This window comes from Rhinatrema bivittatum, chromosome 5, assembly GCF_901001135.1.
Source record: "Rhinatrema bivittatum chromosome 5, aRhiBiv1.1, whole genome shotgun sequence".
Taxonomy (NCBI): domain Eukaryota; kingdom Metazoa; phylum Chordata; class Amphibia; order Gymnophiona; family Rhinatrematidae; genus Rhinatrema; species Rhinatrema bivittatum.
In genome coordinates, this window is record NC_042619.1 from 371479535 (window position 1) to 371505034 (window position 25500).

General features: G+C 46.8%; 1 protein-coding gene across 1 annotated transcript in view; it reads right to left on the reverse strand.

Annotated features, from left to right (window-relative positions):
* Positions 1-25500, reverse strand: part of REV1 (REV1 DNA directed polymerase) — a 231617-nt gene that overhangs the window by 190380 nt on the left and 15737 nt on the right. Inside the window, 1 exon segment of the mRNA XM_029604787.1 lies at positions 13224-13356. Coding sequence (XP_029460647.1) covers positions 13224-13356 — 133 coding nt within the window.

The window sequence follows — 25500 nt, forward strand, 5'->3', positions numbered from 1 at the left end:
AAAGAAGGAGAAATGAAGTCACTTAACTATAACCAGAGCTCTGTGTGGACAGAGAGATATCAGTCCTTACACATGGGTGCCATCATCAGATGGAACCAAGCACCAAACTTTTGATACCAAAGCTTCTAGAAGCTTTGAGCATATCCCGCTGGGCATATGCAGCCCTGGCCGCTCCCCACATGCTATGCAGGGCCCCTCAATCCATGACACAGTTAAGACTTGGAGAAACCAACTCCAAGGAGAGGCAGGAGAGTTTTGTGAGGACTAACATTCCAGCTGTCCTCTGAGAACCCATATTATAGGAAAAGCAAATGTTGCTTACCTGATGTAACAGGTGTTCTCACAGGACAGCAGGATGTTAGTCCTCACAAATGGGTGACATCGAGGATGGAGCCCTGTACGGAAAACTTTTCTGTCAAAGTTTCAACAAGCTTTGACTGACACTGGCACACTGGGTGCACTGAGCATGCCCAGCCTGCAATTATCCCTGTGAGCCACAGGTGTCTCCCTCAGTCTCGTCTTATAGCTAAAAAGCGCAAGCGAAACTAAAATAAAAGTATACAGACCCAACTCCGCGGGGTGGCGGGCGGGTTTCGTGAGGACTAACATCCTGCTGTCCTGTGAGAACACCTGTTACATCAGGTAAGCAACATTTGCTTTCTCACAGGACAAGCAGGATGGTAGTCCTCACAAATGGGTGAGTACCGAGCTGAGGATGCCCGGGAATGCACCAGATACACTGCAGACACGCGAAAGCGTAATGACGGAGGTGGAAATGGGAACGGAGGGCATCCGCAACACCATAATGGGTTCGTGGAAGGATGTTGGGTAGTGAATTGAAAAAAGTAAGAGTAGGCGGACTGGCCAAACATGGAGCATGCCGGCTAGTCAAATGTAAGCAATAATAGGCTGCGAAGGTATGGAGAGGACTCCAGGCTGCAACCTGATAAAAAAGTACAAGCAGCAGTAACCAAAGGGAAGCTGTTAAGGCTAAGACGGACACAACAGTATGTGGATACCCACAGTGTTGTAGTGAAATGTCTGCTTGTTGGTAGGAAAGGAAATATAGACCACTTAATCAGAAGGATTAGGTCTGTGTGGCCACTGGAAGTAGCAGCTTGACCCTTGCATGAAGGAAAGAGTCAAGTGGAATTCACATGGAATGCAGTGCAATGTAGATAGAATGTAAGCGCAGCATTACTGTCCATGAATGTGGAAAACCCAGTCTCTCCCTAGGGCGAGAGAGAGAGGTTAGGAAAAATTAATAGAGTATTTCCTGAGGAACGGAGATACAACATCTACCTGAAAAGGATAGAAAGTTGAATGCGTAGAACTACTCAGTGGCAGAGGAACGGAGTCAGGTGAGTATGGAAAGAGTGCATAACTCACGGACCCTGCTGGCAGGAATGACATTAAGAGGGAAAGAAGTTCCCTTGCCAAACTGTGGAAGAGAGGAATGGAAAGGCTCAAACGTAGAATGTATGAGACTTATAAGGAGAATATATATGTTCATTCCGTGATTAGAGAAATAGAGGCGGCTTGATCAGTGGATAATCCATGGTAAGCCGACTCAGAGAGGATTACCGAAAACGGGAACCCAACTCCCAAAACGATACACCTCCTAAGAGAAAGGTGTATCTATGTGGAGGATGTCTGGAGAACAGAATCCGAGGGAGTAAGAAAAAATGGTGGAAAAGTAAAAGGGGTAATACCTCTTTTTTTTTTTCTTTTTTTTTTTTTTTTTTTTAGCGTCAGGAGGTAAAGCCTGCCATATTAAACGGCAAGATTTATGTTTAGAAGGTTTTGTGACGCTACCAGAACCTAAGAACATCAGTAAGTCTATGATTTGGGACTGACTGGTGAGGGAATAAAAGGTTACTGATATGATGGATTGAGAAGTATGGGAAGCATACTGATCTCAGTCAGGGAGTGGGGAAAAGAATACTGAACCCCATCCCAGTTCAACATTAGAAGAATGCTGGCTACGAGAGGCAGCAGAAGAGATATATTGAAGAGGCCTTTGATGGAAGAAAAGGCATCTAAGGGAACGCATAGGAAACATGTGTAGGGAGCAGAACCTGTGCATCGTATGGAATGATGCAGACGCAGAGGAAAGTTTAGTTAAACTCAGCGTTAAAAGATTTGCCCTGTACACATGTAATTGAGACCATTCGAGAGGATAGAACCTACGTGGAGAAGGTCAGATAGAGCGTTCATTAAATCTCTTAGATATGTGGCCCAAAGACGCATGAAGTGAACAAGGGCCAAGGGTAGAGCTGCGCAGCTGTCTAGCAGAGCAGCTAAGAGGTTGTGCGTGCTTATGAGTTGGAAAGCACATTGTCCCTATGCTGTCTGTCTGTATGCACAAAGAATTGTTGCAAAAGCAGTATTGGAAGGCATAAGGGCATAACTCATGGGTGCAACGTCCAGGAAGTTTATGAGAAACTATGCTGGAGTGCAATAGATGCATAATGGGTTGACAGCTTTCAGGAGAAACTTTATAACCCTAAGGAATTGCGAGCATGAGTCGAAGGAGACTAGGTCCTAGTTCGAACTGGGATAAGAATCAGGGACGAAAGCAATGAAACCACTTAGGTCCATTGAGTATAGAATGTCACTGAATATAACCCATAGCAGTTTTGAATTATGAGAAAAAATGCATAGTGGGAAGAAACCCCATAGCCCAACCATGAAAAGTTGAAAGGTTGAGGTTATGGAAAATATGCGCAGGGACATATAACAATGTATCAGAATGTCTGTGCGCATGCTGGACAAGAGGGTCTTAAGACTGTGGTGTCCAGAAGTGTTACAGAAGGGATTTATGGCAGTGACAGTAATCCCAGTTAGTAAATGTATAGTGAGTCCTGAAAAAAGTGAGAGCTCTTTGCATGTACTGAAAGGAAAGTGAATGATGTTACACTCCGCAGAGAAAACAGCATTCACCAACAGTGATGCAAGAGACAGTTCACTTACCGAAGCTGGTGCCGGCGGCAGAGCTTGGGGTTGTAATGTTGACTCACCATAAAGCACATAGAAACATTAAAATAATGTACTTACTGCAGTATGGAGTGATGGTAACCAAAGATACCATTGTACCTGTGACGTCTAAAGAAAGTTGGATTTTCTTAGGTCCAGGATGTGCGGAGAGTAACTATTTTCTGTTAAAAGAAAGAATAGTGCAATTAAAACTCCCCAACCCCCCTCCCTTCTCCCCTCTGCACTTCGTAGCGCCTGGGGGAGTGTACCGGGACTTTGGTACAAGGTGGGGTGGCCGCTCTGATATCTGACCAGATGGGAGACCAAGAGGTGTCCCAATGGAGGATATCATGTAGGCTCCTGCAGGTGTGTGAGCGGTAAGTGGTACCCGCATTTCTGTATGCTGTACAAGGAGACACTGAGACCTGTGGCCAGGCCTCAAGGTGGACTTGTACATGGGGCAATGGTTGCTGAATCTCATGTTTAGCAGATCAGCCAATGCAGCTGGACCTTGGTTGGGAGGGAACCAAGAGTCAGAGCATTGGTCGGCACAGGGACTTGTTACTGACAAGAGAAGAAGCCCTGCTGCAATCCCAAGAAGATAGAGGGGTTCTCCTGATATTGTGGCTAACATAGCTAACATAGTGATATGTGACACTAATACAGTTCTAAAAGGCACATGACCCAGAACTTTTCGAACCACGGTCCGAATGGGAGAACACAACTCTATGGGAATGCCGCCGCAGCGGGTACTTACCATCCGACGTGGATCGCCGCAAGACGAGCCGGTGAAGATTGTTGACCCCGACGGTCTCCGGAGTCCTCGAGGGTAAGGCCGGGGACGTAAACGTCCATCTCGCTCTGAAACCCGGTATGGTGGCACAGGTACAGAGGAGACAGGCCAGGCGTGAGTGGCGTTTAGACTGCTAAGTGTAACAGATGGCCATAGTCCCACACCACTTGACGGTGGGGCACGCCAGGAACAGAGGAGCCCTAACGGAACTCATGTTCCCTCCCTCGTCACAGCGGCTCGATGTGTCGTGACGCCAATGCAGAAGCTGTCGGACCTGGATCCGGAAGTTCTGGATCACCAAGGACTGCCAAAACTGTAGGAACAGTGCTGATGGCAGTGGTGATGTCGCTCTGCCCGAGCGTTGTCCAGCCTGGAGAAGGATGGCAACCGATGTGCTGGATGGCGTCAGCGGCGGACGATCACGATGTCGGCGATGATGGGTGCCACGGTGCTCGGCCCGGTCTTTCCCCAGCGCCGAGATGGAAGCCCTCGTCGTCCTGGAAGGCGATCGATGACGAACTGTCAGCACGCCTGCTCTGCTCCTGACACAATGGAGTGTCTTAAGCTAATACGGGGCTTAAAAAAGAACCCAAAGCGTGGAGCAATGTGAGGAGGCGAGGGTATTATGTGGCGGTGCTATGTCGGTATTGACGATATTGAAGGCAACCTAAGGGGCTTCGAGGATATCATCAAAATGGGTATGAAAAATCGTCGATGACTGGCCAGGAGAATGATGACAGTGACGGGCACTGACAGCAGTGGCATAGGTATCTTTGAAACGATGTGGAATCGAATAATCGAAAAACATTGCCGTTATTGAAAAAGATACCGGCATCGACTGAGTCGAATCAATAGGGCGTCAAGGACACCGAAGGAAAACGGAGGTGTCGAGGGCATCGATGCATGGAGGCGGGCATTTATGCCGTTTGTGGCATGGCCACGGGCATCAACTATAGGGCCACAGACGTTGACGGTATCGATTTGGACAGACTCAGATTTCCAAGTGTACATGGCATCGGTGCCCCAGACACGTGTGTCGGTGGCATCGATATGGACACGTATGGAATCGATGGCATGGATCTCCCAGTCGATGAATTCCATCCCGGCATCAACGCCAGTCCTGGAATCGGCATGGGCATCGATGCCAGCCATAAGGCTGGCATTGGCATCAACGCCCATCCACGGAATCGAGCCGGCATGGATATCCACCGATGGGATCCACCTGGGCATCGAATTTCACCGATGGGAGCAGCCTGGCATCGACTGCCCTCGATGGATGCATTCTAACATAGATGCCCATGGATGAAACACCTGGGCATCGGTGTCCATCGATGCAAAAGGACCCGGCACCGATGCCATCGACGGACGGCCATCCGGCACCAATGCCATCGACGGACAAGCCATCCGGCACCGATGTCCATCGATGGGGACCATCCGGCACCGATGTCCACCGATGGGGACCATCCGGCATTGATGCCCACCGACGAATCGATGTGGCACCGATGCCCCCCGATGGAAAGGGCTGGACATCGGTGGGGAGGATGGGGCATCGATGGCATCCCCAAAAGGGGGGGGTGGCATCGATGAAGTGACCCTGGGATCGTTAAAAAGTGTCTCGGGCAGCGGTGGCGGCGACCCGAGTATGCATGGCAGTGACTAACAGCGTGTGCGTCAATGGCATGCATCCGGGTAGGGACGGCACCGAGGAAGCCCAAGGAAAAAAACAGTGCGTAGGAGGAAAAAGCCTGGTAGCACTGAAAAGCAAAAAACATGGATAAAGGCATCAGGGCACCGTGGGGGGAGGGGCGCTGATGACATATAAAAGCCCAGGGCGGTTTAGGAGGGTCCCGGTGTAGCGATAGGGTATCGACTGCGTGAGGGTACCAGGGAACGAAGGACTTGAAGCTACAGAGGTCCTAAGTTAAGGAAAAAATCCCTACCCCACTAGCATAAGCAAGCAGAGTGTCACAGAGATACTCGCAAGCTGTTTAAAGCTAACTGAAAAATGGGGGAAGGGAAGGCTTCAGTCAGTTAACAGCCTTAAGATAGTGACAGGAACCGACCGAAAAATAAGAATTAGTACTCACCGAGCGTCGTAAAAACGTACGCAGAGGGAGACCTGTGCAGGGAAAAGTGTTTTTTGAAGTGAAAAGTTAAGTGTTTCCATGAGGTAATTAGTTAAAAAATCCTCACAGAGCTCCAACCGCTATGCTGACTGCAGAGCGGAAAAAAGAAGACTGAGGGAGACACCTGTGGCTCACAGGGATAATTGCAGGCTGGGCATGCTCAGTGCACCCAGTGTGCCAGTGTCAGTCAAAGCTTGTTGAAACTTTGACAGAAAAGTTTTCCGTACAGGGCTCCATCCTCGATGTCACCCATTTGTGAGGACTACCATCCTGCTTGTCCTGTGAGAACATAAGAAATTGCCATGCTGGGTCAGAACAAGGGTCCATCATGTCCAGCATCCTGTTTCCAACAGAGGCCAAACCAGGCCACAAGAACCTGGCAATTACCCAAACACTAAGAAGATCCCATGCTACTGAAGCAATTAATAGCAGTGGCTATTCCCTAAGTAAACTTAATTAATAGCAGTTAATGAACTTCTCCTCCAGGAACTTAATCAACGTAATTTTATTTTCTTCCAGGACAAGTAGGATCGTAGTTCTCATACCTGGGTAATCCCATGCTACAGGCTTCCCTGAATTAAGAACATAAGTTGCCATACTGGGTCACACCAATGGTCCATCAAGCCCAGCATCCTGTTTCCAACAGTGGCCAAACCAGGTTACAAGTACCTGGCAAGTATCCAAACATTAAGTACATCCCATCCTACTAATACCAGTAATAGCAATGGCTATTCCCCAAGTAAACTTGGTTAATAGCAGTTAATGGACTTCTCCTCCAGGAACTTAATCAAACCTAACCACATACTCTGGCAACACATTCTAGAGCAGAGCTTTCCAAACTTTTCATGTTGGTGACACACTTTTTAGACAAACCTAATTTCGGGACACAGTAATTCAGTCTACTAGCAAACCAGAGGTTAAAGGTTAAACGAACGAAATGTATTTTGATAATTTATGTATATTTCCTTAAATATATACATAATAAAATGTTTCATGACAACATATCTTGTGAAAACTTTTCATTTATATTAAAAATATATAATATTCCAAGATTAATGTTATTGTTATAATTTATGAGTAACAATAATAAAACAAAGTTATTGTGTTATTCAATTTACCTCTTTAATGAGATATATGAGCTTGATGGGATGAACACAGCTTTTGAATATTTGGTGTTAATAAAGTCCAAAGGGTCTTCTGTGTAATTTTAAAAAGCTGGCCAGTTTCACACTATATAATTATTTGATAGCCTCATTCAACTAATTCTACATGGCTATGAGAGTGAAGTCTGGAATTTATAGGAAGGGACAGAATGTCAATATAAATCCTGCACCTCCAGTTCTATAACTCTGTGCATCCACTGAAATTCCCCCAAACAATGGAGCTTGGATGTTTCCCTTACAGCTCATCATACTAAAAGATATTTTCAAATGCTGGTGTCACCTCACAGTAACAGCAGCACAAACACCTTCCACTGCCAGGCACATTGTGAACTAAAATAAAACCTCGCAAAAAAGACATACAAAATCTATACTGCAATCCTATTGTAACATAACAGTAATAACATCAAGGACTCCAACAACAATAACCCTACCCGTGAAAAAGCAAGGGTAAATATTACACTGGGTCCTAGAATACCAATACACCACCTACTGAGGAAACAAAACAAACCAGACTGCTATAGATCCCTATGCTAGCAGAATCTCTCATAATGGTCAAACACACAGAGCAGAGACAGACCCTCACCAAATACAGAATACAAAATAAAGGAGCACAAATTAGACAAAAACTGAAATGGAAACTCCAAGAAGCCAGACTCGTGTATTAACAATGGAAAAACAGAACCACCATTCCTCATAAAACAAATAAAATCAAGAAACATAAAGCATCAGTTATAATAGTAAAATCATACTAATAAAATAATATTTTAAAACTACTGATAAATAGAATTTCTATTAATTAAAATCATATAAATTTTTTACAACTTCCCAAACACCAATAAAATATTTCAAAACAGCACATATATCAAATAATACCCAATAATTAAAACTAATAAGGATTTTAAAAAGCCCCTGCTGTCCATACGTGGGAGCTCTTGATTTCCAGTCACCCTGATATTGTCCAGGATTAGGAGGTTATCCTCTCTCACACAGACTCACATGTCCATTCTCTCTCACACATACACTGTCACATACATACACATTCATGCTCTTATACCCACCATAACCTCTCTCTCTCAGAGACACTGACACACTCTCAGGCTCTAAGACACTCTCTCCCCCTCCACACACACCCCCCACACAAACTCTTACTCCCCTGGATTTTCTCATACACACTCTCTCTGGCTCCCTCACATACACACAAACACACACACCCAGGCAAGTTCCCAGTCATTCTCACACACTGAAACTGACACCCAGGCAGGCTCCCATTCATTTTCACACTACTCCCTAACCATCCCCCAGGCATGCACACATTCATTCTCACACACACAGACCCCCAGGCAGGCACCAATTCATTCTCACACGCACATATATTACACACAGGCCGGCATCTATTCTCACACATACAAACCCCAGGAAGACACCCATACATTCTCATACCCAGACACACCCTCAGGCAGGCACCCATGCATTCACACACATACACCCCCAGGAAGACTCCCATTCATACACATGCACACTAAAGGCAGACCCCCTCTCTTTCTTTTGCCAGCAACCTCGGATCCTCTCTCATTCCTCTGCTGCCACTGTCACTGATGCCGCATGGCTATTGGGGAGGCGCTGATTGCTGCTATTGGCACTGAAGCCCATTCTGCTGCCTCCTCTGTGCAGGCCCCGTGGGTTTCCACTTCCTCCATGTTGATCTCGTACATTGTGAGATCCGCATAGAGAAAGTGCTACTCTTGCACGTTCCCAAAGATTACATGTGCCAATCAGTAAAAAGTAATTTATTTCTTTTTTTTTTACCTTTGCTGTCTGATCTTAGTTTTCTAATTGGTTGGTCACAGGCTTTTTTGTTCCACCTCCCCTTTCTTATTTTTTTGCCAATTCCTTTCATATTGTCTTTTTTTCTATTTCTTTTCTCTCCATCTATCTTATTCCCTCAAACATTCAGTCAGGTTCTCATTCTCACATGCTTTCTCTCTCTCACACACAGGCTCTCACTCTCACATGTTCTCTCTCATACAATCATTCATACAGTCTCTCTCTTGCACATGTCTGACTCTCACACACCCAGGCTCTCTCTCACTCCCACATGCTGTCTTGCTCAAGCACAGGCTCTCACTATCACATGCTGTCTCTCTCACACACACACAGGCTCTCACATGCTGTCTCTGCAAACATTCAGGTCCTCACTCCCACACCCAATCTCTCAACTCACCTCATACAGGCACCCAATCTCTCAACTCACCTCATACACGCACACAATCTCTCAACTCATCTCATACACACACTCTACGGGCCCTCAGCCTCTCTCTTACCTCTGGGCCTCCTCTTCATGGGTTGCTGCAGGATGGGCTCTGCAGCGGCCCTGATCTTCTCGGGCCGATCGCGGCGGCGGCGGCCCTGATCTTTTCGGGCCGATCTGCGGTGGGGGCCTTGCTACCGGGCCTCCTCCTCTTCTCGCACGCTGCAACAATGCTGCTCCTCTTCTGCAAGCGGCTGATGCTCCTCCTCCTTTCTGCTCGTGCGGCTCCGGCAACGTTTTTCTTCCAGGGCCGTGTAGGCAGGAAGGAGGAGGAGCACCTGCACTTTTAGATGTGACATTTTTCTTCGGGCCGTGGTGACGTGAGCTCCACCACAACCCTGCCAATCTTCCTGCTGTGCGTCTCCGGCCCAGCACAGCGATATTTCACTGCTCAGCCGCCAGTGGGATGAGGTCCACCGGCGGCCTCATTGGCTCCCACTTGCCGGTGTGTCACATGCACCGGGCTTGCGCGACACATCGGCACACTGCAGGCAACACACACTTTGGAAAGCTCTGCATTAAAGTATTGAGCTCTGGAAAATCTTTTTCCCCAAAGTTGTCTAGCAGCCTATGATCTTTGCTTGGTGGAATAGTGTTAATGTTAACTCAACAATCAATAGTGTTAATGTTAACTCAACAATCAATTGATAGGGCAGCTAACTATCCCAAACCCTAGGGACTTTTGGACTCTATATTTTAGGTTAGTTTTCTGGCTACTGGGGCACAGGAGACTGATTCTTCCCACATTCTTGTTTTTAATTCCTTCAGGATCTAGTGTACTGGCATCGCCACAGGTCCTACTGGAGTGTTTAGGATCTGGAGAAGACCAAGACCTTTGTGCAAGTGTCCTTGTTTTTATGAATGTCTATGCCTAGGGCCCCACTCAATTTATACGGTAATCTGGACTGATTGAGGTCCTTGGGCAGTAACTAGCGCCATGGAGACTCAGGTAGGGGATCCAAAGAAATTCCCATTGATCCTTGCCCTGACCTGAGGGGTGAAGGTACACTAACCCAGGATCCGACTGATGCAGGTGACTGATGTGGGGGTCATTTCAGAGAGGAGTATTCCTGGGAAACGTCTTCTGACTGGTTGGACTCTGCTTTGAGAGAGTGGAGAGGGCTAGGATCCCTCTCCTAGCCCTCCTCCACCACTCCTCTGGTGATGTGTCACAACTCATCGGGGGTCGGAGCTCCAGTGGTACTCCCCTTACAAATATTTATTCTATCATAGGGGAGATAAAAACTTATAATCAATGTACTGAAGCCTGAAATAAATTAAAAACGGTAACTTACGATTACTGAAGCAGGGATATGTCCAATGTTCCTAGGAGAGCTTAAAATAAAATAAAGGTCGAAAAGAAAATGATGACCGCTGAAGATAAAGTTAAGCTTCTAGCCGTCCTCTCTGAAGGTGCAGTCCAACAAATTTCAGAGTGTGTCTGCAGCACTGGATGACCAATTGAATAAATTGCAATTGGTGATAGAGAAAATAAAAAGAAGGGTTCAAAAGCTACATAGGAAGATTTGAAGAAGATGAAAGGAGGCTTTCTGCTCAGAAAAATGAATATGACCGAGCTAACCAAATTCTTGAGCTTTAACATGTTAAAGCCTCGCTACTCGAAAAACTTGAAGACCAGACCATGGCTGTAGAAATATTAGTATCTCTGCTCTTTCAGAGGAGGTGAAAGAACCAAATCTTATCAAGTTTGTGGAAAAATGGTTGCGAGATTAGCTGGGCCAACAGATGCACGATTACCCTTTCAGAGTTGGTGTGAGTCAAGTTAAGGAAGATAGGATTGAGAGCTATAATTGTCAGAATCTTGAACTGGGAACATAAAATTAAAGTGCTCAGAACATATCAAAGTCTGAAATATTTTTGACTACCTGGCATTATCTGGACTTGTTCTCTGTGCTGTTGTGGGAAGAGAGGAGAAAACAATAGGCAAGCCCAGTCTCTGCCTCCCCTCCTGTGTTTTAAGCAATGCCTAGACACTGAATAAAGTGTTTCATGTGCATTGATCTTGAAGCAGTAATGTTCTCGATGTCAATAAGCAGGAATCCTAAGTTGTAAATTACCACAACATAGCAACGCCTATCGTCTTACCTATAGTGGACAATGCGAGGTTTGTATTCGCTACTACTGGAACTTATAGGATGCAGGGTGCGAAATGTAATGGAAGATTTTTTAAAGTTCTGTGTGATCATAGAAAGCACCCCATACTAGCTGCATGTAATTTTTGAGGTGACAGAACTGTTGCCAGATAACGACTACTACAGTTGGACTGCCAGTTATTTTTTTTCTTTTTGTCTTGTTGCCTTTATTCAGGGGATGTCATCATGGCTCAGTTTTATTTTTTGGCTCAGGTTTTGAATCTCTGATTGTATGATTCAAATCAAAATAAGCGGATGATTTATCCCCCCTTGACATGCTTATTTCTTTTATACTAGGTCCTGAAAGAGGAATACAGTATGGGCACACCCCAGCTGGAAGAGAGTCTAACTCTGGGGCTAGTGGTCCCTTGGAGCAAGGAGGGGGGTGGTTTTCCAGTTATACACGTGCGTATGTGTATGAATGCAGAGAAGTTTGATTTGACATCCAATGGTGCATTAATATAAGAATGCTATGGGATGGCAATTGCTGAAAACAAAGAAATCGGTATCAAATTCGAATGATGTTGGGAAATCCTGGATGTTCAGGCTGGGAGACATCCGGGAAAAATGAAGGAATCTCTATGGTCTGAGGTTTACCTACAGGCAGCATTCTCAATCTATGTGCGTATGCTTATAGTTGGGGTAAATATCACTACACTTAATATGGATGGCATCCACTCACCGATCAAATAGAATAAAACTTTATTTAAACACTTAAATTTGCATATTATCTTCCTACAGGAAACCCAGCTATTGGATGAAGAGCATGCTAAATTAAAAAGGGAATGGATCGGACAATGCTACTATTCTTCTCTCACTCAAATACAAAGAGGGGTGGCCATTCTTATTCATAAGCAGCCCCCTATTTTAGCAGAAACATACATATAAGACGAAGATGGGAGGTACATTATACTCTTGGGCATGCTGTGCCAGCATAAGATTGCATTATGTAAACTGTATGCCTCTAATGTATATTCTCAAGATGTTTTCACTCAGATCACTGCTAAATTACTGAATTTCCCAGATTACCAGTTTATTGTGAGAGGTGATTTTAAACAGCAGACTGTAGCATAGACTGCAAACCAGCTAAACCACCTAAAACAGAAGACTCTATAATGGGTGCACATTTTCTTTGTAAGGAACTGGGGATGATTGATATCTGGGGAATGCAACACCCTAGGAAGACAGATTTTACTTCACACTCCAATCCTCAAATGCCATTCTATGTGTCAGTATTAAAGCCTTGGTTCCCAGAAGTCCAAAAACGAATTAGATCTATTTAAGATCATGCACTCATCTCATTAGGTTTGGGGCCAGGAGATCAAATGAACAAAATTTTTGGGTGGAGAATAATCCATGATGAGGCATTTGATAAATATCTACAGTAAAACAGGCACAAGAGGCTCATCAGAGAGACTTATCTGAGGACTAATAGGGCAGAAATAAATCATGCACAGGCAGAACTAAATCAGTTTTTATATCAAAGCAACATTTTTAAAATGTTATAAATATAGGCTAATTCAACTGCATTTTGTTTGTTCTTTGCTGTGCAGGGTCTACTTCAGGATCATACCCCTTTCCCTCTCTCTTCCCTGCAGAACAGGAGGGCAGGGAGGGGTGTGTGTGGTGTGTGTGTGTGTGTGTTTTTTTCAGTGATTAAAGTACAAGGAATCCTACATGTGTATAAGATGGCTAAAAACATACCTGTATAGCCATTGACATATATAGCAACGCCGTTAAAAAGAGCAGATGAGGTTCCATCTTTCTGTTGCTGCTTTGAGGCATCTGAGCAGAATTGCTCCTCTAATTTCTGGGCCTTTGCAACCTTGTATCCTCCCTAACACAGTTAAAAAAATTAAAAGAAAGAATGAGAAGACAAACATGTGCAAAACTAAAGCATAACAACAATTTTGCATATTGTGACTAATAATGGAACTAGATCAGTACATTACGCTTCAGAAAAAAGTTCTTGTATGTCTGTTTATCCTATGTGAAAGAGTCTATCTATCCTAACCTTTGCCTGATGGCAATGAATTTGTACACTTACTCCAATTTTTATTACCAAGTAATATGCCCCAGTCTTCTTTCTAATTAGTGGTAAGTAGTGACCAATCCAATGCATACTGAGTATAACTATCCTTACCCTTCTCAAATGCATCACAAATTAAACTTGTCCATAGTGATTATAACCTGGCACATCCCTCCCCTCCCCCATATGCCTAGAGTATCCAAAATCTCTCTGCATATGTTCAGTAGTCCCTAATACATATCTAAAACATACAGTTTGATGTAATCTGCAATCAAAAGCATAGGTTCTCTCTTTTCAGAAGACTGCTTATTTATTTATTTATTTATTTGCTTTTGTATACCGACATTCATTGGGGGATATCACATCTGTTTACATGTAAACAAGGAGAATAATAGGACAAGGAGTCTTATTTTTACATTGTAACAGTATGGAACTCAAATAACTAATATTATTAAAACAGTCATAATATTATTACTGTGTAACAGTCATGAACTCAACAAACTTATACTTAAATTACAGTGTAACAGTAGAAAACTCAAGAATTAGGGTTATTATATTAACTCAGTAGACAAATCGGTTGATTATTACATGGACTCAGTATAGGTAGTGGGAACACAATGGGACTTAGTTTTGGTTGAAGAGGATACAATGATGCTTAGAAACAGTGACGGTTCCATTGTGTGGTGAGATCATGATGGGAAGGGGGGAGTGAGGTTTAATGTGTGGGCTGGAAGGCATTTTGGAATAACCAAGTTTTTAGATTCTGTTTGAAAGACTGGGTTGAGGGTTCCAGTCTGAGGTGGGCAGGGAGTTTGTTCCATAATGAGGGGCTGGCTATGGATATGGCGCGGTCTCTGGTTGTGGTGAGGTGTGCCTGTTTGGTGGAGGGTATGTTTAGCAGGCCGGTGTTTTTGGATCTGAGGTTTTTTTGGGTGTCATGGGGGTGAAGGGCGTCTTGTAACCATTCTGTACTTTTATTGTAGATTGTTTTGTGTAAAAGGGTTAGGGCTTTGTATTGTATTCTGTGGGTATGGGGAGCCAATGGATGTTTTTGAGGATCGGTGTGATGTGGGAGGATCGACTGGTGTTCGTTAGGGATCTGGCTGCTGCATTTTGGAGTAATTGGAGGGGTTTGAGGGAGGATGAAGGGAGCCGGAGGGAGTTGCAGTAGTCCAGTTTAGAGAATAAGAAGAACTGGAGCACTGTCCTGTAGTCTTGATTGAAGAGGAGGGGCTTGAGTTTCTTAAGAACTTGTAGCTTGAAATAGCCCTCTTTTATAGTTGGGTGGATATGTTTTTTCAGATTGAGTTCAGAGTCCAGTGTGATGCCTAGGTCTCTTAATTCGGTGATGCATTGGCTGAGAGATTGTGAGGGCGAGGAGTCTTGGATGTTTTTTGTGGGGAGCTTGTTCGTTATGTAAAGGATTTCAGTTTTTTTTGTGATTGAGTGTGAGGGATAACTGGGTTAGAAGGTTTTTTTTATTTGGGCTGAGTAGGATTCCCATAGTAGAAGGGTGCGTTGTATGTTTTCTTTCATGGGGAGTAGTATCTGGACATCATCTGCATATACGAAGTAGTAGAGATTAAGGCTGGAGAGGAGTTTGTAGAGAGGGAGCATGTATATGTTAAATAGGGTGGAAGAGAGTGATGAACCTTGTGGAATGCTATGGGGGAGTGGGAAAGGTTTTGATTTACTGTTGTTTAGTTGCACTTTGTAGGATCTATTGGATAGGTAGGATTTAAACCATTTTATAGTGTTGTGGCTAAGTCCAATTTCCATTAGCCGTGCAAGTAAGGTATTGTGGTTGATGGTGTCGAAAGCGGTGGAGATATCCAGTAGAATCAGGAGGTAGGATTGTCCGGCATCTAGGCCTCTCAGGGTGGTGTCTGCGAGGGATAGAAGCAGAGATTCAGTACTGAGTGATTTCCTGAAGCTGTGCTGGGTAGGGTAGAGGATTTTGTGGGTTTCCAGGTGTTCCGAGAGTTGGTGGTTGACTATTTTTTCTATTATCTTCGATATGAAAGACAGGTTTGAGATGGGTCTGTAGTTAGCAGGGTCAAAGAGATCCAGTTGGGTTTTTTTTTTAGGACGGGTTTTATTATGGCGCATTTGAGGGCTTCAAGAAAGAGGCCTTGTTCAAGGGATATATTTATTATGTTGGCTATTTGTTTGGCGATGATTTCAGGGACAGGCTTGAGGGTTTTAACTGGGATGGGGTCAAGGGGGTGGGTGGCTGGGTTGATTTTTTTGTATGATCTTATTAACTTCTGTTGAGGCGATGAGGTCAAAGTTGGTCCAAGTGGGGGATGTTGTGGTGTGGGGAAATGGCTTGTCCATGCATGCTTGGAAGTGAGTAGGTTTTAGCTTTGTGATTTTGTCTGTAAAGAATTGGACGAGATCTTCGCATGTCTTCGAGGAGCCTTCCTTTGACAGTGGGTTGAGGCAAGGTTGAGTCAGGCTGGAGACAAAGTTGAATAGGGCTCTTGGGTTTGCCATCAACACTGGCGGTCATCGGTGCCTTTTTAATATCGATGGTCTGTCTGAGGGCTGTGGGGGCCTCTCCTTTGGTCCATACCTTCGGGCGCCGGGACCCCCGGGCGGTCAATATCTGTGGGCACCTGTGGCACCAGGAATGGCGCTAATTACCGGCAAACTGCTTATAGATCACAGGAAATGTCCGCAGTTCTCCATAAACACCTGTGTTCGCCAGGGACTTCGCTGCAGCCGTTCCCTGTGGGATTTGCAGGCAAGCCGGTTTCGACGCAGTTTCGATGGCCCACCTCTTGAAGCATTCCCAGATACTGAAGGGGGCAGATGCCATAGCCTGCCACCCTCCACCATGCCTTACCCAGAGAATCAGTGGTGCTGGGGACACTGTCATCACGCTGTCCACTCCGCTGCAGTTACTGTGGCGCTCACACGCATCTTGCACGGTTAGGACAGATAAGGCATCTGTTCCAAGGGCCTCGGACTCTGGCAGATGGCATTCTCACTGGCTGTGCAGTCTTAGCCACACTAGAGTTCTGTCATCCTTCAGCATAGTCTGGCCTCCACCTCAGTCCATACTGCATAGCACTGAGGAGTACTGGTGGAGGAGCTGTCATTACACACTATATGCTTGGTCGTGGGGCGGTGTGTAGCTACCAACTCTAGCACATGGTTCTTGGTCCTCGCTGGGGCATGGGACTTCTCCCATGAGCACAGAGCTCAGGATATAGGGGTGTGCTACCATCCGCGGATGGGTTACCCCTGCATGAGTCCACCCAGAGTGCTTTCTCAGTGTAGGGCTTCTGGGGGGGGGGGGTGTGTCTGTCTGTCTGTGTGTGTGTGTGTGTGTGTGTGTGTGTGTGTGTATTGTTCCTTCTGAGCAGTCACAACAGGTTGTGTTCTACAGCCACAGGACTGACCTAGGACAGCACTCCTGGTCGGATCCTGAGGTGAGTGGATATTGCGATAGTAGCTCGAGTGTCTTCTCTTTTCTCAGCAGAGGAATAGGTCTTTCGTCCTCTACTATGTTCTTGTCCCTAGAGCTCTGTCCATGAGCAATTGTTTTCTCTGATCCGGAGCCCCGATCCTCTGAATCGGCACATCTCCTTGGAGGCCAGGGCCAAGGAGCAGCAGCGGCGGTCATTGGACCATCTTCAGCTGGGGCCCCTCTAGGGTTTGTAGTGGTGATCTTCCCTATCCGAGACTGGCTGCCTTTGATGAGTTGGTTGCGCTGACGCCTCAGTGAGCAGTGATTTTTGCCTCAACTCTCCTTCGGGGAATTGCTATGTCTTTCGGGATCGGGAGTCCCTGATCCTGCTGCTTCTCTCTCCCCTCTGGAGGGGAGATTTGAGGGGTGTCCCTTGTTTCCATTCCCAGACAAGAGATGCCACTGCTCTGACTGGCACCAGTCCCAAGAATAGTGGAGAGTAGTACTCTCCCTTGGACACTGAGGCGCAGCATGTCTAACCTCAAGAGAACCTGTCCAGTGTTGCTCTCCAGGTTCTCCCCCACCCACCCTCAGTTCGGGAGTCACCTTGATATCTGCTGGGCTCTGTGGGAGTCTCTCTAAGACCCTGCCGATCCAGGATCGTACAAGGCCGATCTCTTCTTAATCAAGATGTTAAAATATATGCAAAAATTCTGGCAAACCGGCTGAAATGCATTTTGCCTGATTTAATTTCCTTGGAACAGACAGGCTTTGTGCATGGCAGGCGACCGGCTTCAAATATTAGACGTTTACTAGTAGCTTTGACCAGTTGCCCTCTCCATAGTGCACTGTTAGTAAGCTTTGACTCTGAAAAAGCGTTTGACAGGGTGGCCTGGGCGTATTTGTTCAAGGCTCTACGGAGCTTTGGCTTTGCAAGACCATTCTTATCTGCCATAAAATTGCTCTACAGAGACCAGAGGGCTTTCATATGTATGAATGGAGAGACATCCCCAATCTTTTCTTTGGGACAAGGTACAAGATAGGGATGCCCCCTGTCTCCTCTTCTTTACATTCTATCCCTGGAACTTCTAGTCCATAAAATCAAGCAATCCATTCATATCCCCGGTGTCATTACAGGAAGTACTGAGCAAAAAATAATGTTTTTTTCCGATAATATGCTGATGATTATATCTGATGCCCACACTTCTTTACCAATTTTATTAGATCTTAAGATATTTGAGACCTTCTCTGGATTGAAATTAAATTTAACAAAATCAGAGGCGATGGACATCAATGGGACCCTGAAGCCTAACTGGCCTAATTTCCCCCCGTTATGGGCAACAGACACCATTAAATACTTGGGTATTAAAATCCACCCTGACCCACAGCAATGGTACCATTATAACATCACACCCATATTAAAGTTGTTCCAGTCGAAAGTGACCAGCTGGGGTGCTTTTCCGTTATCCATGGCCGGGAGGAAAGCCTTGGTGCATATGATTTTACTCCCGAAATTATTGTATGTATTACAAATGACTCCTTTGTACTTGCGGGTCAAGGACATTCATGCTTTGCACGGGATACTCAGTACATTTTTCTGTAAGTCCAAAAAAGCCAAATTAAAGTATGCCAAATTGGTGATGCTCTTGGTACAGGGTGGGATGGGAGTAACTAATTTCCGTTTTTACAACGTCGCATGTCTCCTGCCTATTTTGTGGAGTTGGTTGGGCTGTGGCGGTACCTCAGATGTCCTACAATTGGAACATGATTTGCTGGGCCCCAGGAACAGCGTTTATTTTACATGCACCTAGTGAATCCCTCCCATTATCTATTTCAGGAAACATCTTAGTGAATGCCATGAGATGTTGCTGGCATTTTCTTAGGAAGCACTTGAACTTACCATGGCAAAAGTCATACTGTTTACCTCTGCTTGGTAACCATGACTTTCCTGTTGGACGGGATCATAAAAATTTGATCAGCCTCCGGGGGTTAACCATCTTTAATCTGTTCCCTTTTATAAATTTACAATCCCAGACAGTGCATACATTGGAGAAATTACTTACCTGATAATTTCGTTTTCCTTAGCGTAGACAGATGGACTCAGGACCAATTGGTATAGTGTATTCCTGATAGCAGTTAGAGACTGATCAGATTTCAATCTGACGTCAGTCCTAGAACATATACCCCTGCAGGAAGAGCAGCTCCTCACTATTCTCCTCGAAAAGCAATGTGGATATATGCATGACTGAATAATTTGAATAACCTGATTAACTTTATGACTTGGTTAACTTAATTAATTTGAACCGGTTGAATTGGCTATAGCTGGAGACTGCCAGTCCCCTCAACCAAAAAACGTCGACACCCGGTAGGATGGGTGTCCTAGATGAAGGAAAGCATGGCTTACCTGTGAATCACTCGCTCCCAGGGATGTCCCCCGAGAATTCCATGAGTAATGGCAGCCGTGGGTAGGATGCTGAGTCCATCTGTCTACACTAAGGAAAACAAAATTATCAGGTATGTAATTTCTCCATTTCCTAGCGCGTAGCAGATGGACTCAGGACCAATGGGATGTATAAAAGCTACTCCCGAACCGGGTGGGAGGCTGCCCGTGACTCACTTAGTACTGCCCTTGCAAATGCTGTGTCTTCCCGAGCCTGAACATCCAGGCGATAAAACCTGGAGAAGGTGTGGAGGACCATGTCGCCGCCCTGCAGATCTCGGCGGGTAACAGCATCTTGGTTTCCGCCCAGGACACTGCCAGGGCTCTAGTAGAATGGGCCTTAACTTGTAAAGGCGGTGGCTTGCCTGCTTCTACATAGGCCGCCTTGATGATTTCTTTGATCCAGCGGGCTATGGTTGCTCACGAGGCCGCTCCCCCTTGCTTCTTCCCGCTGTGAAGGACGAATAGATGGTCCGTCTTTCGTACGGATTCAGACCTTTCCAGGTATTGGACTAGGAGCCTGCCGACGTTGAGATGGCGTAGACTTCGAGCCTCTTCCGAATTCTTATGCTAATCTGGCGATGGTTGTGAGATGATTTGGTTGAGATGGAAGTGAGACACCACTTTGGGGAGGAACGACGGAACTGTGCGTAACTGGATGGTTCCCGGGGTGAGTCTGAGGAACGGCTCTCGGCAGGACAGTGCTTGTAGCTTGGATATACGATGGGCCGAACAGACTGCCAGCAGGAAGGCTGTCTTCAGTCTTAATAGTCGGAGAGTCAGGCCGTGGAGAGGTCTGAAAGAGGTTCCTGCTAGGAAATCTAGGATCAGGTTGAAGTTCCAAGGAGGCACCGGCCATTTCAGGGGTGTCTGATCTGCTTGACTCCTTTCAGAAAGCGGGAGGCATCCGGGTGAGAGGCTATGCTGCCGCTCTCGCTCTTGATTCCTTAGCATGACAATGCGGCCACCTGTACTTCGATGGAGTTGAGAGACAATCCCTTTTGTAGGCCATTCTGCAGGAATTCCAAAACAGCAGGAATTTTGACAGAGCGTGGTATGATGTTGCGGTCCTCGCACCAGGCTTCGAATACTCTCCAAATCCTTATGTATGTTAGGGATGTGGAGAACTTGCGTGCTCTGAGTAGGGTGTCAATTACTGCCCCCGAGTATCCGCTCTTCCTTAGGCGAGTCCTCTCAATGGCCAGACTGTAAGAGAGAATCGAGCCCTGTTGGAGCAGGTCTCTGTGTGGAGGTAGCGGAAGGGGGCTCCCTGTCAGCAGTCTTCGCATGTCTGCTTACCACAGTCTTCTTGGCCAGTCCGGGGCCACTAGAAGTACTGGTCCCCTGTGGTGTTCTATCTTGTGGATGAATACGCCCAATAGGGGCCACAGCGGGAAGGCGTATAACAGTCTCCTGTGGCCAGGTCTGTACCAGGGTATCAATTCCCTGGGACTGGGGTTCCCGCCTGCGGCTGAAGAAACTGTGTACTGGGCGTTGGACCGGTTTGCCAGGAGGTCCATGGTTGGTGTTCTCCAACGGTTTACTATCAATTGAAATGCTGGGGTCGACAGCCTCCATTCTCCTGGATCTAGACTTTCCCTGCTGAGGTAGTCCGCAGCGACGTTGTCTTTCCCGGCGATGTGGAAGGCTGAGATCTCTTGAAGATTCACTTCCACCCATGACATTAGGAGGTCTATTTCCAGAGACACCTATTGGCTTCTGGTTCCTCCCTGACGGTTGATGTAGGCCACTATTGTGGCGTTGTTCGACATTACTCTGACTGCTTTGTCTTGGAGTCTGTAACCAAACCTTAGGCAGGCTAGTCTGACTGCCTGGGTTTTTAGGCGATTGATGTTCCATCCCAACTCTTCTTCGTTCCATTGCCCTTGGGCGGTTAGCTCCTGGCAGTGTGCTCCCCATCCTCGTAGGCTGGCATCCGTGATCAGTAGGATCCAGGTTGGTGAGGATAGTCTTGTTCCCTGGCTCAGATGGGCTTCTTGTAGCCACCATCGTAGTTGGGCCCGAACTCTGTCCGGGAGCTGAAGACGTACGGTGTAGTTCTGGGACAGTGGATTCCATCGTGATAGTAGTGAGCGTTGTAGGGGTCTCATGTGAGCTCGTGCCCATGGCACTACTTCCAGTGTGGATGCCATGAGGCCGAGGACTTGTAGATAATCCCATGCTGTAGGGCGAATTTCGCTCAACAGGGTTCGTAACTGGGTCATCAGTTTTGATCTCCTTGTCTGTGTTAGAATGACCTTGTCATGCTTGGTGTCAAACCGGACTCCCAAGTATTCTAGAGATTGGGAGGGCTGCAGGCAACTCTTGTTTGTGTTGACCACCCACCCGAGGCTCTCCAGTAGAGTTTTGACTCTGTTGGTTGCCTGGTGGCTTTCCTCTGGGGATCTTGCCCTGATCAGCCAATCGTCTAGATAAGGGTGCAATCGGATTCCTTCCTTCCTCAGTGTTGCTGCCACCACCACTATGATCTTGGTGAACAACCGGGGTGCAGTGGCTAACCCAAAAGGTAGTGCCCGGAACTGGTAGTGACGGTCCAGGATTGAGAAGCGTAGAAAACGCTGATGTTCTTGATGGATCGGAATGTGTAGGTAGTCTTCCGACAGATCCAGGGATGTAAGGAACTCTCCCAGTTGTATCACCCTTATTACAGAGCGTAGGGTTTCCATGCGGAACAGAGGAATCTTCAGGTGACAGTTGATCGCCTTGAGGTCCAGGATGGGTCTGAATGTTCCTTCTTTCTTGGGAACGATAAAATAGATGGAATAATGTCCAGTATTTATTTGTTATGGAGGCACCGGTGTTATAGCCTGTAAGGCTAGCAATCTGGTCAGTGTAGCTTCCACTGCCATCCTCTTGGAAGGGTCGTGGAAAGGAGATTCCACAAACTTGTCCGGGAGTGGACAGGTCGGACGGGTCGGCTGATTTTCATTGTGGGGTGCGGCTGGGGCCTGAGCCAGAGCTGGCTCCCCTTTTGTTGTGCTTGTTCCGAAACGACTGGCTCCGGCCGCTTGAAATGTGCTTCTATATGGGTTGAATTGCTGTGATCCTCTGCCCCTGGAGGTTCGGGGGAAGGATCGCTGGTTTCTCTTATTTCTGTCCTCCGGTAGCCGCAGCAGTGGGGACTCACCCCACTTGTTGGCTAGTTTCTCTAGTTCGCTTCCAAACAGGAGTGTTCCCTTGAAAGGCATCCTTGTGAGTCTCGTTTTGGAGGATGCGCTGGCAGACCAGTTTCGGAGCCAGATTTGTCTTCTGGATGCCACGGCAGATGACACTCCTCTAGCGGCGTCCGCGAGGAATGATACTGCCGGTTCCAGGGCCTCCCCAGAAGTGTTGATCCTGGTCTGTGCTAAGTAGGCACGTGTCACCACGGCACAGCAGGCCGCGATCTGTAAAGACATAGCAGAGACGTCAAAGGACTGTTTGAGGATAGATTCCAGACGTCTGTCTTGAGCATCCTTGAGTGCTGCTCCTCCTTCCACCGGGATAGTAGTGCGCTTCGAGACCACGCAGACCATGGTATCCACTTTCGGACATGCCAGGAGATCTTTGGCGGCTGGGTCCAGAGGGTATATGGCTGCCAGAGCCCAGCCTCCTTTGAATGTAGTCTCTGGGGCATCCCATTCCAGGTCAATTAGTTGCTGGTGGCCTGTAATAGTGGGAAATGGCGGGAGGTCTGACGGAGTCCCTCTAATAGAGGGTTCGTCTTAGGTTCCCCCGAGGCACTTGTGCCTGGGATAGCAAGCTCTTTTAAGCTGTGTGTGACCAGGTCTGGAAGCTCGTCCTTGGTGAAGAAGCGTCTCATGGTTCGGTGGGGCTCTGTCCCTGGAGGGAGTTCCCCTTCCTCCAGGGGTTCTGAATCCTCATCCGAGTTGTCTGTGTCCCGGAAGGTGGAGCTTCAGGGCGGTGGGATCACTTCCCTGGGCATAGAGGGTCCCGGGATGTTGAGGTCCTCTGATGGAGCCTGTGGCCGTATTATAGGAGGCTCCGGTTGCATGCGGATGAAGGTATGCAGACCTTTGAAGAATTCCACCCAGGAGATAGATGCTGGGTCTAGACTAAGGGGCGCCGTGTCCCTGGGAAGCCCCGTTTGAGGGGGGGGGTCCCGCTGTGCAATGCTAGATCCGGCGTACTGCTTGAGAGGCTGGAACCCGGTACCGGCTAGGGAGGGCCATGAGTTGGATCTCCTAGGGCCTCTTCTCACTGTATACACAGGGCCGTGGCCTCCTCATGCTGTGCAGCTCTAATGTGGCATGCTGGGCAAAGGCCCTGAGCTTTGAGTTTCTTTTCCGGTGGTGCCATGGCTTGTGCGCGTAAGATAGTTGTGCACTCTGGTGCGTCGAAGTTGTGCGCTTAGGTTTGGTGCGCGCTCAGGGAGATGTGCGCGCTGTTATGCGCACAGATCGAAGTTATGCGCCCGGTACAGTAAGCGTGTGGCTATGCGCGTCGCTTGTGCGCACGGTACTTGGGCGCGACGTTGTGAGCACAAGGTATTTGTGTGCACGGATCGAAACAGTGGACAGGGCGGCGAACAGATCAAAATGGTGACGGCGACCACGCGGACAATATGGCGACTACCTTGGAGGTCTCCACGTGGGAGGACCCTCGGAGCCCTGCTAGGGCAGATCAACCCGGTGGCACTGATGCTGGCTAGCGACCTGTGCGATTCCTCGAGCTTCGGAGACCGGAGACTTTTAAATAAGTTTCTACTTACCTTGTTCTCAGCGCTTCCCGGTCTCGTTCTGGGCGGTCTCCGGCTGTGGGGGGAGAGGGAAAATATCTTCACCGCCACGCTCGAAATTGCACCTGCTGCCTCTCAGCCTCACCCGATGTCGGGGGCTAGGTCCCGCCGAGGGTCAGCCGCTGGACCGAGGCTTACCTCCGAAGGATCGCGGAAATCATCTCGGGAATTCTCAACTGGGGGAGGGACCCAATGGGTGTCACCGCAGGAGAGCGGGGCTCGTCTATAGAGGGAAGATTTCTTCTTATTTTGGTTTTCTTTGGTAAAATTACTCTAACGCTGTGCGAGCGTACATAGAGTCTCTAACTGCTATGGAGACGGAAAATACTGAAGAGCTGAACTTCCTGCAGGGGTATATATACTAGGGCTGACATCAGATTGAAATCTGATCCATCTCCAACTGCTATCAGGAGTACACTATACCCATTGGTCCTGAGTCCATCTGCTACACGCTAGGAAATCTCCTATTGTTGCACTCATCTTAAATTTTTACAAACGGATTATCTTGTTTATATGCAAATTCAGTTACATATTTCGTACTCTCTCCTCCTCTATAGGAGACCTAACGAACGGCCCATTTCAAAGTTTCTTATATATGGGCTCCAAGAAGGGGGTATCTATTTCATCGTATTATAAATTTTTACATCACACAACACACTATGGTACCTGCCATACTTTAATTAATTAATTGATTTAATTAGTGGGGGGTTTTTATATACCACTCATCGTTTGGAACATCTGATTGGTTTACAGTATAACAGCAAAATTAGCAACTACCTGGACTGCTGACATGGGTCGGAATATTATGTCTACTCAGATTCGTGCCTCTATTACGACCACGACTCAGGAAGCTCTCAATATGCTACTTAGGGAGATGCACTTTAAGATTCTCCATAAGATTATATTTTGGCCCCGGAAGGCGTATCTTGCGGGTATTGCTTCTACCCATGCTTGTTTAAAATGTGCTCAGCCGAATGCATCTTTATGCCACTGCCTGTGGGAATGTCCCCAGATCCAAAAATTTTGGTCCCAGCTTTTCAGGTACGTTGACAAATCGGTTTCACGCACAGTGGTTTGGGATGCAGTATTTTGTGTATTGGGCATATTGGATCCAAGATCCCAGATCTCACCAGTTCAACTTTGGTTTATGCATAAAGGACATTTAATTGCACTGCATCTGATTCTGAGACATTGGATAAATACGGACCCACCTACTCTGACAGAATGGAGAGATGCAATGCTGGACTTATATTTGTTGGAAAAGAAGTCTGTACCACCTAACTCCAAAAAGAAGCAGCTGCAATTTCAAAGCATATGGGGCACCTTTGTACACTCGGT